General features: G+C 39.2%; 1 protein-coding gene and 1 long non-coding RNA gene across 15 annotated transcripts in view; both read left to right on the top strand.

The window, feature by feature from the left end:
* The first annotated feature begins 3,849 nt into the window (after positions 1–3,849).
* The window catches only part of LOC109037037 (uncharacterized), a 135,578-nt gene continuing 125,068 nt past the window's right edge, over positions 3,850–14,359 (top strand). For 2 of the 13 annotated variants that reach the window (XR_011900855.1, XM_072306418.1), the window contains exon 1: positions 3,986–4,159. Coding sequence is in view for 10 of the 13 variants with exons in the window: in XM_072306418.1 (XP_072162519.1) it covers positions 4,150–4,159 (10 nt within the window). In the remaining 3 variants the exon portion in view is untranslated. Of the gene's footprint in view, positions 4,160–14,359 lie in introns of all 13 variants that reach the window. The other 11 variants (XR_011900856.1, XM_072306419.1, XM_072306413.1 and 8 more) reach the window with 10 other exon arrangements.
* Positions 4,166–13,973, top strand: LOC140226038 (uncharacterized). Of its 2 annotated transcripts, none has more exons than XR_011900857.1 (3): positions 4,166–6,869; positions 12,559–12,668; positions 13,820–13,973. It is a non-coding gene; the product is annotated as an uncharacterized lncRNA (long non-coding RNA). The 2 variants fall into 2 exon arrangements; XR_011900858.1 differs by lacking the exon at positions 4,166–6,869 and adding an exon at positions 11,582–11,903.

Here is a 14,359-nt window from a genome sequence, read left to right as displayed (position 1 = left end):
CATCTGTTAAAGTTTACCCAAGTGAAGTTGCTATCCTAGAGTGTTTTGCTTTCTTGATGTTACTTGTAACTGCTCTCTGTGTCATTTGGACACCTTATATTTATTTTCACATGATACCTTTCTGCTTACATGCTAGAGATCTGATCTTTGATCTCACCAGCTGATTAAAGGCAGTCGAAACAGATGATCCTGTATGGATCGTCTGTCCGTTTAAGTGTTAGTAAGCATTTCTCTCAATACATAAGTAGTCCTGATCGCTTTCTCAGTGGCTTGTCGCTACTTTGTTCGCACACATCGCTGAAGACCCCAACAACTTCAGGCGAGAAATCAACCATTGAGGAGAGCCTTTAAGTCCTCAAGAAGGAAGCTGAGCCACTGAATATTTCTTGAGAACTAAGGTTGTGCAGATGGACCTGCAAGTTTGCTTGGTTTCAGGAAATTTTATTGGCAGGCTCTGTAACATGGCATTCATTGGAAACAATTGCAGCAAAACCTTGGAAACTATCAATATTATTAAGTGAGTTAGATAGCATCTCAGCAGATTCAATCGTGCTCTGCGTCAGAGCTCAGTACTGAGACTTCCGCAGACCGTGTTCATTCTTTGACACTTTGTGCAAAGAAGTTTAGTCCTGTTCTACAAAATTTAGGATGAAAATCTGATATTTTGCATACTCTTCGAAGTACTTAGACCGACGAAACTTCTCCTAGTGAAAATTAATTATAAATACAGATAGGAGGCTGTTCATTAAATATATGGCGCTCAATTTTGGATTGATCCCTCTCCTTTCCCTTTGGTAATGCTTTTGTGACCTACGGACCCCACTAACGTCAGAACAAAACGGTGTGACGTTATCCCAAACACCCATATGAATGCATGTCTAATATTTTAAGAACTGCCTCTAAGATGGAGAAAAAGCAACTTCAATTTTTACTTACACTGAGGGTACGCCCTACTCATCTGGGGTTGAGGGCAGAATGTATCCAGTTGGCATTGATGGCGTTGCAAACCATTATAGAACATTGCTATAGCAGGAGATAAATTCAGCTCTTCATACAAATTATTAGTGATGAAACTTCCATGTTAACATCGAAAAATAATATTGAATCAATGCTGAAAGCGATACTCAATGGCATGGAAAGGTAGGTGAAAATGTAACGAATTGATAGCTCATAATGCCGATTAAAAACCACCAGCGCACTTTGCTTTCATCGAAGGACAAAGGTCTTCAAATATTGCACTTACACAATGATACAGCCAATTAACTTGGAGCCTAGTTGCAGCAGAATATAAAATTAAAATGAAATGACCATTGATCTGTTAGTACCAATCTGTCCGCGGGTAATATCTTGACCATGGCAACACAAAACTTCCAGATGATCTAAACATCAAAACTTCCTTGATACATACATAATTTCATAGTCAATACATGAAAACCACGATTTATCACAGGCTTCCAAAATTATTCCCATTCGAAGCAAAAGGAGAAAAACTTAATACATCTCATAGAAAAGGAGAATACTGAATAATGGAGAAATTGTTAGGACATATTATATTATTTAGTCATTTTTGGAGGTTAATTACGTCACGCGACGTCATCTACATCGGCGTGCATCGGCTTCATCGGCCTCCGGAGTACGATGGATCTGGTTGATCCGATTGATCTACTCTACAAGCGAATTTTCGCGGCGGATCGGGTAGAGCGCGTGAATCCGATCCGGTGAATTCGTATTTTCTCGTGAGCCGATCCGCGTTTTCGGGGCTCACCAAACAGATGGTTGGTGCTCACCGGGATCATCGTTGGGATCCAGACTGAACCCCGCAGAACACTGGGGGTTTGCTCGAATCCGATGCCATTGTTTTGCTCATAACTCATCCTTCATCGGAATTTCAAAATATTCTAGAGTTTTCATGATCGTTATCGTTATCCATTTCACGTTTTAACCGTAAGTTACCGCAAGATTGAATGGACCATGGAAAAAAAATGCTGGTAAGTAATTTTCATTCTTCTTCCGAATTAAAATAAAGAGACAAATTATAAACGGGTGAAAAAGCTGAACCCATTCCTTGAAGCTCATCTCCATGCCGTTCCCTTGTATTTAAATTGGAGGTAGTGGTTTTCATTGCTATGGAAATTGTTAAAATCAGGAGATAGGGCTCGTTTAGATGAACTGAATTATTCACACTGCCCATCTCCTTCAAAGCATATTCTTCCTACAGACTTGTTCGCCATAAAATTCCATTATTCATTGGGACATAAAAGAGAACGTATATTTGAAGAAAAAACCATTCAGTCTTATCACCTAACCTCATTTAGGTCATGTTTACATTATTTCCCGCTCGTTTCCGTTGGATCGATCACTCCGTCGTCTTTTCACGGCGACGGATCTACGATGAGTGTTGCATCATAGCACTGATGACATCAGTCACATCGGATTCAACAGGATTCAAGACGAATCGATCGGATAGACGCGAAAATTCGCTCTACTATGGAACGCCGTTAGGGACCAAACCTAAAACGCGTGCGCAACACAGAAAAATAAGCGCGCGACACAGTAAATCTCCGCAGCACAGGGAATTTTGAGTGTTTCACGGAAAATGTTGTGCGTTGCGAGTAATTTCGATATTTTACTGATTACGCGTAGCGCACAGGAAATTACGGGAATTACCTCAAATGGTGTGTCGCGCGCCGAACTTCGATATATCGAAATTCCACGCGACGCACAGCATTTTTTACTTCTTCCTACGCGACGCACAACATTTTTACTTCTTCATTTTCTTCGTCAGGAAACCGTTGGAGGGGAATGATGGCATTGTTGCCAAGACTTTCAAAATTCGGGCTTGCGAAAGTCTTTGTTCTCGTGATTGTGAAAATTGAGATGGCTGTTCAAGGAAATATCCAAACTTCCACGGCGGATTGTGCTTCAACAGTGCCTCGTAGTAAATAGTGTAAGTAAGTAATGTCTTTTGATCAGGATCAGCATCGAGGGACGAGTTTAATGCAATATATGATTGAAAATCAATTGTGGTATACATCCTCATACTTAAGGAGTGTACACAGTCTTTTCAGTAACATTACTGAGACAACATAGCAATGCACTTCTACCATACCTAAATGCTCAAAAGGATTCAAATGGTATTGCTAGGCAGCGGCGAAGATAAATGCGCTGTGGAATAATCCTCAGCTGAGGAAGATAAGTTATTTAGGGGAGAGTCAGAAAATCACTTGATGAAAAAAACAGTATTAAACAAATATTATTAGTTTGAGTAAATGTAAAATGTAAAAATTATACTTGCACGTGAGAAGATTGAACTGATCCAAGTGCCTTGATGACCGGGCATCCAGAATACACAGAGAAGGAGTCGATGGGTCGAAAAAGTAAAAATGTAACATATACACTAAAATTCCCATAAATATTTGGTAGTTTTGGGTTTCGGGACTAACGGCGACGTTTCTGTAAAACGGCGAGGCGGGTGATACTGGGTGATACTAAAACCGAAAACGAATTCTTCAATCTAAAATGATCAGAAATATAGTAGGCTTTTCAGGCATAGTCTTGTCAACAGTGCAGCTATTCCCCTCCAACGGTTTTCTTATCTGAAGAAAAAAAAAGAAAAAGATTGTGCGTTCCCCGTAGAGAAAAGAAAATGTTGTGCGTCGCGTGGAATTTCGATATATCGAAGTTTGACGCGCGACGCAGCATTTGAGGCTATTCCCGTACTTTCTTGCGCGCTACGCGTAATGGTTAAAATATCGAAATTACTCGCAACGCACAACATTTTCCGTGAAACACTCAAATTTTCCTGTGCAGCGGAGATTTACTGTGTCGCGCGTGTATTTTCCTGTGTTGCGCACGCGTTTTAGGTTTGGTCCCTAACGGCGTTCCATACTCTACGTCATAGCGATGGAATCAATCAGAATTCCAAAAACGCTTTGATGGATCTGCACCGATGAATCGTCTACTATTCACCGGTCCCAAAAACACTTTGATGTACATCCGATTGAACCGGTTTACATCGCGATGAATTCTGGAACGCAGCCACTGTGTATGTCTGTTGGTGAAGCCTAGATATTCTTCGGCGTGTCTCTATGAGTTTTGAGTTTCCCTTTACAACCCATTTCAGAGCATTCAGAATTTCACGAACGGATAATGGCTAAATGTAAGTACCAATATTCTCCGAGATTTTCGTCCCGCTACCTGATCTGACCCGTCCCTCGCTGCGTGGGAATTTGGAATTTCACGGCCTAAGCACCCCCGAATCGCAATTTTCTCCCCGAACATAAGATTTTTGAAAACCGCAGTGAAAATCACTTATCCGCCAATTTGGCCCTTGAAAAGGAGGTTTGGTTCAGCAGGAAGCCCTATGGAGTTGCCGGCAGAACTTTCTGGCAATGGCCCTATCTTGAATCGTTTTCGGCTGCATGTGGTGTTCTGTTCGACAGTAATCTTACTTTATCGTGTGTTACGTAACGTAGGAAAGTGTAACTTTGATGAGGAAAAGAAAGCTCTTCCCGGGGGAAAACGGAGAGGCAAAAAGTTGAGATTTTACGTATCAAATTAAAGTTCGGTTTTTCTAGATAAATTCAGAGATGGTCAGAATAGGTTAGTACACTTCCATGACCTGAGTCGGTCAAATTTAAGCACCTTAAATTTCGTTTTTTTTAACTTTTCCCGAAATTTGGGGACTTGCCAACGTAATGTTGAACTGATTTTGACCTTACTGAGATATTGTGGAGGCAAATCTAGGGGAAATTGGCTTATTTCGCGGGAAAATTGAATGACCTTTCAATTGACGTATTTGGGGGTCCGAGCCCCCCCTTAAAATTAAATCGAAGTGATTTCTGCAATTTTTACTTAAAAGCGGACACAATTTGGTACATTTTCCCGTTGTATTTTTTTCTTTACGATAATTTGAACCGGAGTTATGATTTTTTTGAAAATAGGTCAAATTTGACCTTAGACCTATCATAACTCAGTCAAAAATTAAGATATTGATCTGCGGGTTGCGCCAAAATTCTTAGTTTTTAATGATCTTTCGAATGATGTATCACAAGATAGGGGTTGCCATTTGAGAAAAAAAAGTTTGGGGGCCCCCCGCGCCCCCTCTGAGGGGGGACCAAAATTTTGACCCCCCAAAAGATGGTCCCCTCCGAGATAGGAACATTCCCAAAGTTTCATTACCCTAGCTCAATTCGTTCAAAAGTTAGCAGGGGTGGGACGGACTTTCAGTACACCCTGTATAACTTAGAACTGGTTTATTTTTTATTTATTTTTTTTTACTAATTTAAAATAGCCTGTTGGCTAATCCCACGCTTATTACCCTAGCCCCAGGTGACCATTGCCTGAGACCATCAAACTCAGATCACCTGACCGGGAATCGAACCTGGGACCTCTTGGTTATAGGGCCAGCGCTACAACCACTACACCACAGGAGGCCGACAATTTGACTTATTTGGTTTAAAAATATCAATTCATCAGTCAAAAATTTTAATTTTTCAGTTTTCGAAAAATATCTTTTGTTTTATTTAAATTTGCTGAAGAGATAAGAAACCATTTATTGCAAGCCCCAGGTGGTCTCATAACAGGGTATTACAAGTGCCGAAATGGACACTCAACTTGACTTGTCTCCTCCAATTTTCTCTAGACTAGATGAAAAGAGTGATTTTGAACATGTATAAAAATGCTACTTAGGTCTCTGTTGTATTTAAAACAGCCGTAATCAACTTCTTCCATTGTATATTGATTTTGATCGGCGCTCAATTGACACTCATGATACTTAGGCCGAAAGGTGGCAGTTTAAACTCTCTTGCAATTTTGTTAAACATAGTCGCCCTATATCTTCAGGCATTTTTGAGTCAAAGAACAAGCTTCCGGATGCCTTCGCCAGAAATCTGCTGTCTGGTTTTTCAGCTTAACTCACGACAACACTCTCAACCTTGCTCACCTCTCACTTTGTTTCCCTCGGAAAAACTTTTCCAATTCTGAAAATAGATGAAAATTTGAGGATGTCAGGTCTAGGCTGTATGAAGGATGACTGAACACAATCCACTCAAAGCTATGAGGGAGCCATTCATAGTTGAAGTTACGATCTTGGGGGGAGGGTCAAGGGGTGCCTGACAACTACTTGACCTGGACGATGGAAGGATCAAGCCAAACCTGACTTCATGTTTTCAGTAATGATTAAAAAAGCCTGAAAATGTACTCAATGACATGACTCAATAGTCATGTCCTCCATTTTTCTCCTCTTTTATAAGTAGTTTATGTACATTTAATATTCTTTAAATATGATAATTCATAATTTCAATACTACAAATTTAAATCACTGCTACTTGGAGTTGAAATACTGAGTCCTTGCTGAGCAGTTTTGGACTAATGCTACCACGAATTCATTATAATAAAATTTCAAAACGTGTAGTGCTCCTACCCTATTTCATATACCTAATGGGGTTGTTGCATGGGTGAGGGATTTGAGAATAAAAAATATGTAGTCATAGAACTTTTCGCGATAAAAACGATGGTAACGTTCAAAGAGGCAAATGTAAGGAAATTAAGCTTTCAAGTTTATGCAGAATCCAACTTACCTGGGTCCGCTTCTACCTTCTATCGAATTAAAGTTTTACCATTCTTTTACGCGATCATTATGCTTTTACTTAGTTCATTTTCAAGTGCGCGTTTCTAACTAAAGTTTTATTAAACTGCGTTGATATTTGTACCCGTGATTTTCGTTTCAAACGCGGTCAAATGTGGTGTTTTATACTTGAGTGGAGACCTTCGAAGCGGTTCTCATGGACCTGAGGACCCCTTGAAGGACTGCAATTTTGGATGCTTTAAATCTCTTCTCCAGGTCTCGCAGCTGTTGGAATGAACAAGTAGGTTTTATTCTGGTTATGTTAAGAATAAGTAAGTGTGCATGCTAAATGGTGAGATACTGTTGTGTTCCTGACTGTCGCTCTAATGGACCCGGCTCTCCTCCTGTGTCCACCTTCCAATTCCCCAAAAACGAGCAGCTGAGAAACAAGTGGCTACACTACATCTGGAGAGAAGATCTACACGGTAAAGTTACCAAATACCATGGCGTTTGCATTAAGCATTTTGCTCCACAGCACATTATCCGCTCTGATTTTATAAATACCGCAGAAAATGGCGTTATTGAATTGCCTCGCAGAGTCCCCAAGCTAACCGATGAAGCCTTCCCTTCTTTATCTCCGGATTGGCCCCCTGAACACTCTACTGACCTACCCCAATGCGAGAGAACACCTGAGGCTCATGCCCAAGCCGTAGCCGCAGAATTAGCTGATAAGAGAGTTGCTATAGCAGCAAGAAGAGAAGCGATCCAAGCAGATCGCATTCTAAGTTTTGAGGAATTAAGAACTGCAAAGGTTAAAGAGTTCACTAATTTTCTGACTTTTCAAGCGGAAAACCATGTTCTATTCTACCTCTTGGATGATGTAAATTTCCACTAACTACCCAAAATCAAAGTTGCGTTTAAGATAAGTCAAGATTTTAGTGTTAAAATCATTCAAAATAATGAAATCACAGTACCAAGTATACTGCAGCAGATCCTGGGCTCAAGCTTGAAATGTGAAAAATGGAGCAAGCTCAAAAGTCTTACAACATTTATGGAAACGTTTGAGTCGAGTGCCGTTCCATTAGTGGAGCGCATTAAGTATTTTTCTAATAATGTCAAGGAAAGTTTAACTGAACACACCAATTTAGACGAAACAGTTGTGTCAAAGTTAGAATTCTTAATGGAGCAATTGGAATTGACGTTTTCTAACATGATTAGATATTCCCCCAAAATGTTGGTTTGGGCTGCATCCCTGTTCTATGCCTATCCAGGTGCATACAGAACTATGAGGGAGGGATACAAACTGTCTTACGTTGCCCTACCCCGGTTATTTGCAAAGACTGTTAGTGATAATTGGTAACGACGATCCCGGATTAGGACCGAGTCAGATAGCATTTTTGAAAGAAAAATTCAAGCTCTTAGAGCCAAATCAAAAAACGGTGGCAATATTGCTGGATGAGATATATGTAGCCTCTAGGATAGTGTACAAAGGTAGCAAAATTTTCGGATTAACAGAAGAGTCTAATAATCCAAGTGATATAACTGCACAGACCTTGCAGGCATTTATGTATCATTCCGTCCAGGAAAAAAACAAAGATGTCATTGCGCTGTTTCCTGTTAGAAGCATCACCGCAGAAATTTTGTATAAATTAGCGAGGCAAGTTCTTAAAGTGATGGAGGAAGTGGGCTTCCGAGTCTTATGTATGCTAGCTGATGACAATCAGGTCAATGCAAAAATGTATAAAATGCTCGGTGATGGTACTCTAAAACCTAGTGTCCCACACCCATTTAATGCAGATGAAAAATTATTCCTTCTCTTTGATCAAGTCCATTTGTTTAAAAATGTGCGAAACAACTGGATTAACGCCCCTGCCAAGCTCTTCAAAATACCGCACATCAGCCTCGATAAAGGAGATCTTGCCCTTATACGCGTAACAGATGTAGAGACAACGGAGGCCAGATTTTCAGATATCATTGATTTGTTCAATGCAGACAAAAGAAACATTGCTAAGTTAGCTCCCAAACTAAGCAGGAAGTCAGTGTTTCCGTCGTCAGTTGAGCGCCAGAACGTCCAACTAGTTGTTAACGTTTTCCATGATACCACCATTCAGGCTCTGGAAACATTGAAAAAAGATGGAAAGATAAATATCTCTGACGGAACAATCATGTTGCTAAAGCTACTTGTGCGATGGTGGAAGATAAGCAATGTGAAAAATGCATTCAAAGGAACTCGTTTGAATGATGTTTGTTGTGAGCTTGTTCGAAACTCAGGAGACCCGAACTCGAAAGACTGGAAATTAATCTACCTAAGGGAATTCAAGAAATTTCTTGAAGTTTGGAATTCGCTCGCAGGAGATGGCAAATTAACAAATCAAACTTACACAGCTTTAGTGCATACAATCACAGCTACACTAGAATTGGTTGAATATGTTTTTACAAAGTACGGCTTTGCAGATATGCTTCTAGGAAAGTTGCAGACAGATAATGTTGAAGGAAGATTCGGAGGCTATCGTAGGATGAGTGGCTCAAATTACCATGTATCGGTCGAACAAGTATGCGAATCAGAAAGGAAGCTGAAATTGTTGGGCATACTCCGCATGAAATCTGACCGAGGAGAAGAATTTTCAATCAAGACGTTCGGAGAAGATTGCGAAAAGGAAGCACAGGAGCTGAAGACTGAAGAAAATTTAGAATTTTTCAAGCCGACTATCCAAGAGAAACAAACTGTCTCAGTGTCTTTGAACAACTTGCGGGTATTAGTGTGTCTCGCTAGCTATGCTGCAACCAAAGTCATCCAGCATTTCAGCAAAACAAAAAGCGAAATATGCTCAGACTGTGTGAGTATGCTGATTACAACTGAACTTTTAGAAATTGAGAGAGCAGAAGAAATTTACAGCTATTTGAGCGGTATCGACAGAGGGGGACTGAACAAACCCTCCGATTTTTCGTTCAATTTGTGTGTCAACATTTTCAAGCTCTTTTCAAAATTGATAAGCAGTAAATATGAGAGCCAATTTCTAAAGTTGCAAAGTCCTCGCAGAGCAATTGTTAGCCTAGGATTGCAGTTGTGCAAAAATGCTATTAATGATGCAGCACCATGTCCAAATTGCGATTTAAGTCTGGAGAAAGTTATCAAGAAAATTTTGAGAACTTTGGCCAATTGTTTCCTTAAAAATTACGCTAAGAATTTACAAGAGTCCAATACGGCTCGACTATTAGCAATTCAATATTCTAAGAAAGCGGCTAAAGAAGAGAAAAAGAAGCAGGAAAAAACACCTACAGAGAAGAGTTGTGCAGAATCTGAAGTAACTGTCACAACGTCAGTTCCGGTGGCAGTAGCAACTGGTAAATTTAAAGATCCAATTGAGAGAAAACTAGTGAAACTTAATCCGGTTCGACTAACAGTCACAACACCGAAGACGGATGAAGCAGTGCAGAAATATGCATGCGACGTTAATTTGACGGCTGATCAACTGATTACTTTTAAGAATTTAGCCAGTAATAGTAATGCAGCTTCGAGTAATGTTAAGCTATCTGTTCCAGAAATGTTAGGCAGAATTGGTGGTCAGATGTGTGAGCAAGTTTCATCAAAAAATAGAGCCATCGGCAACAAAGAAAATTTAGGACCAATTAAATTACCAAATCAAATTTCAGATTATGCGGGCGACGTTACTAAGGCCATGAAAAGAACTGCGGAAGACAACAGAGATGTTCGTTCAACAAAAGTGATGAAAGTGGTAATGAAGCAGGAAGGTGTTTTGAAAGATACTTCTAATACAGCTGGCGAAAAACAACTAAAAGTTGTTAGAGTGATTCCTGCACAACAAAGGTTGGCCCTGATTCAAAATCAACCCACTACTACTACTGCAAATCTGCAAAAGCCGCCAGAACGACAAGCCCTGAAGAAGTCAACGAATACTCTCCGTTAAACTGTTTTTAGGACATTATTGCTGCTTGATTATCGCCCAATTTCTGCATCCGTATAACTTTTCTTTCCGGACCTTTTTATTCTTCTCTCAACTTGCCTCTTAAGTATTGCCTATCATGCTGTCTATGGAAAATTACTTCGCCTATGAACTTATGCCTTCAGTTTTTATGATCATTTTTGATGAAGGTTTACTCTATGCCTCGATCCTTGCATATTATAACTACTTCTCCTCTTCAGCTACACGACCGAAAACTTAAGTTTATCTTTCGCTAATCCAGAAGCTGTAAAATTCTTCTATTACTTTTCAACATTTTTCCCCCTTTTGGAATTAGTGAAACATCATCGTTATTGTCTGCCAATTGGACCTTTTCGGCCTTCTCTTCTTCTTAAGTCTCTTGTGCTCACCGTCATGATCCAAGTCTCTCCGTTTCTCCACCCTCTTGTCTTTAGATAAAAGTCTCTCTGTCTCTCCTCCTTGTTCTCAAGATCCAAGCATCTCTGTCTGTGTGCCCTTCTGACCCCTGCCAAGATCCCAGTCTCCATGTCCGAAGCCCGGATGACTTCCTGTGTCACATCCAAACCTGCCCCGGTTGGTGAGCGCAAAGCCTTTCGCCCTTTTTGCCTAATGCACCTATCAATGGGTCAGTTGCGCTGGTAACAGAATCCTGTTTTGATGCTTGATTCGTGTAGATTAGCAAAAAATAATAAGATCTGTCCAAACAGAATCTTTCTACGCCCAATATCAAAACACGATTCTGTGACCAGCGCAACTGACCCATTATGGATTGCATTTTGCCAAAAAGGAACCAAGAGCATTCCAATTTCGCTAAAATTTTGCAACTATTTTTACCTTGCAAATGTAAACCTATTACCGATCTAAACAAGTTTTATCTGAACTCCCAATAAACTATAATTTCAAGGCGAAAATTATCTTTGTAAATTTAATTTTTTGCATGATTTCAGTAATTTTATTGCACGGTATGTTCTTAGCAACATTGGATTGCTCTTGGCTTGTTTTTGCAAAATGAAATCCAAAAAGCAGTCTGTAGAGGAAAGTATGGCTTATAAGAAAAAAAAAGTAAGTAATTGTAAAGCAAATGATGCCGCAAAATTTGAGACGTAACAGAATAATAGACTTTCTAAAATATATATGTTTTTTTTTTTAAAATAACTTTTATTAGTATCACTAAACTACAAGGTATGAATTGCTTTCATGCTAGTATGTAGAATTAATGTAAATTCGCATCTCTTGCTCTTGTGCAGGCAAATTCATTAAAATCCATACTAAACTTGATTTAAGAACCAAGGCTGAAGCACAGTATTTGTGGATTTTTTCTTAACTGGTGGTAGCTGATACTTAACATTGGTTTATGGTTGTTTGCTCAACTTATTGCTTTTCCCTTGTGTGTGAGTTTTTGCTGTTGTTGTTGTTGTTGTTGTTCTTGATGGTTTTTTTTCTTTTTAATCTTGAAAGTACCTATCATTTTCTTCTTGATGTTAAAAGCTAAAATATTTTCATCATTTGCTGAGAGAATTGATATTACCTACATGGATTATTCAAATTTTTAATTTTTCATCTCCTTATTTATATATATGTACATATGGCCTACCAACAATTTTTCTTTTCTCTTCCTGGTCAATTTTTTAGTCTTGAAGACACCAGTAAGTTCAAAGTCATGCCCTGAGCTTCCAAAAAGTTTCTCTCTGAGAGAAGCTGATTTTTCTTCAGACAGTTCCTTACTTGTCAATAGTTTTCGATACAGCGATTGTGACACCAACCTAGTTTTCATCCTGTCACATTCAGTAGTCTCATTCTAGTCATCATTTTAATCATACTTTGGAATCTAGATTAAGTCTTTTAAAAGTGAGAAGTATCGACTGACGAATAAAAAATGGAAGAAAATCACCAAACAGTACAAAGGCACACTAATCATTGTCAGCACTGAGAAATTAATAATGCTGAAACTCAGCATTCATGTGTGAAGTGAAAAAAATAGTATCTTCCTCTTATCGCAGTACACTTACCCTAATTAATTTTCCCTCTTGTTTCTCATTTTTGCAGATGTACTCGTGTCATCCCGCAATGCCAGCCTTGTTTCTAAGTCAGGTCAATGGTGACAGCATAGTTTATAAGACAATTTTCCCAATCAAGAATATCTTTGCCATATTCAGGTAAGTAGAGTTGTCTGAACAATGAGTCAGTTAAGCTCGGGAGGGATTTGCCTGCAAATAGTCGAATCTTACAGTTTTCGGTACGAGAAGAACGATGCGCACGTTAAAATTTCACGAAATATTGTCTCCGCGGAGATATAACGCTTCCTTTTTAGGGGTCCTCGGAAACATGTTTGAACCGACCGCCGTGAATAATAGCCGCTACGCGTCATAGACGGGAAGATGGCGGCGGCGAAGCCGACCTGCTTACTACCGCCACGCCGCCGTTGTTGACATCACGATTTCTCGTTTGAGGTTAAGTAAGTTCTATGTGAATGTTTCATATCCTACATACATCTGTATCGCATACTGGTTGAAAACCTTAGAGAATTAAGAACAATGAATTTGAATCTCAAACAAAGTAACCTACATAACCTCAAATTGACCAACAAAAACACACCGCCAACGTGACGCCGCCGTGTATTCTTCCACTACGCATTCCGCCGCCATATTGATCGTGACGTTTACATACAAATCCTACGAGCGTGCAGTTCAAACGCCGTTTTAGGCCACCCTAATTTTTGGCACTTTCAAATTAACTTTTCTCCCATTTGCAGTCATCAAAAAAATTTAGGGAAAAAACCGTAAGCTTCGGTCACTTACTACTTTTGAATGACACAATAAAAAAAATGACTTAACGGACACATTCTTGTAATTTTAATTGAGGCATCCACCTTTCAATTCTAAAATGCCCGACATTCATTGAAAAATGATAATGATTAAACCTAAATCTGTAATTGTAATGCAGAATCCCTCCCTGATTTACCAATTTCATTTTTAAATTTGTACATTATTTTAAATTATTTTACATGTTGTAGATGTACCAGTGTCAATTGGATAATTTTTATGAATTCAACTGTAAAACAGGAGTAGTTTTTAAGTCAAACTTATGAATCAGGAGCATGTCTTTTCATTGTGAGAAGTATCGATTGACGGATAAAAAATTTAAGAAAATCACCAAACAGTACAAATGTACACCTATCTTTGTCAGCACCGAGAAATTAATAATGCTGAAACTCAGCATTCATGTGTGAAGTGAAAAAAATAGTATCTTCTTCTTATCGCAGTACACTTACCCTAATTAATTTTCCCTCTGTTTCTCATTTTTGCAGATGTACTCGTGTCATCCCGCAATGCCAGCCTTGTTTCTAAGTCAGGTCAATGGTGCCAGCCTAGCTCATAAGACAAATTTTCAAGTCAAGGATACCTAAGTCATGTTCTACATCTATCTATTCTGTTCTAGAATATACAATTGTTTCCTGTTCATTTTGTCTTCATTGCATTTTTCACATCCTTTTGATAAATGTGTTTCTGAACGTAGCACTCACTCGCCCACCTAGACCACAGTCCAAATTTTTACGTAGGAGTTAGTTCTCTATCAAGGGACTAATTTTTGTCCTGTGGAATGATTAAGCTACAGTGCTGAGATCACGGTCCAAATTAGCATTAATGCACTTCGATGGCACTAACAACGACAAATTCACTGTGATAATACTCTCCACAGTGCCAGATGCCCCTAAAAAAATTCCCCCCTTTAGTTTTCGCACTAGTGATCCCCTCCTGATACCTTTAATTTACGAAAAATTGCAACAATAGAATACTGAAAGCTTTAGTGAATAAGGTTCCTTATCAGTGGTGTGGAAGACAAGGCA

The sequence above is a fragment of the Bemisia tabaci genome, chromosome 1 (genome assembly GCF_918797505.1).
Source record: "Bemisia tabaci chromosome 1, PGI_BMITA_v3".
Lineage (NCBI taxonomy): Eukaryota > Metazoa > Arthropoda > Insecta > Hemiptera > Aleyrodidae > Bemisia > Bemisia tabaci.
This window is presented reverse-complemented; position numbering and strand designations above follow the sequence as displayed.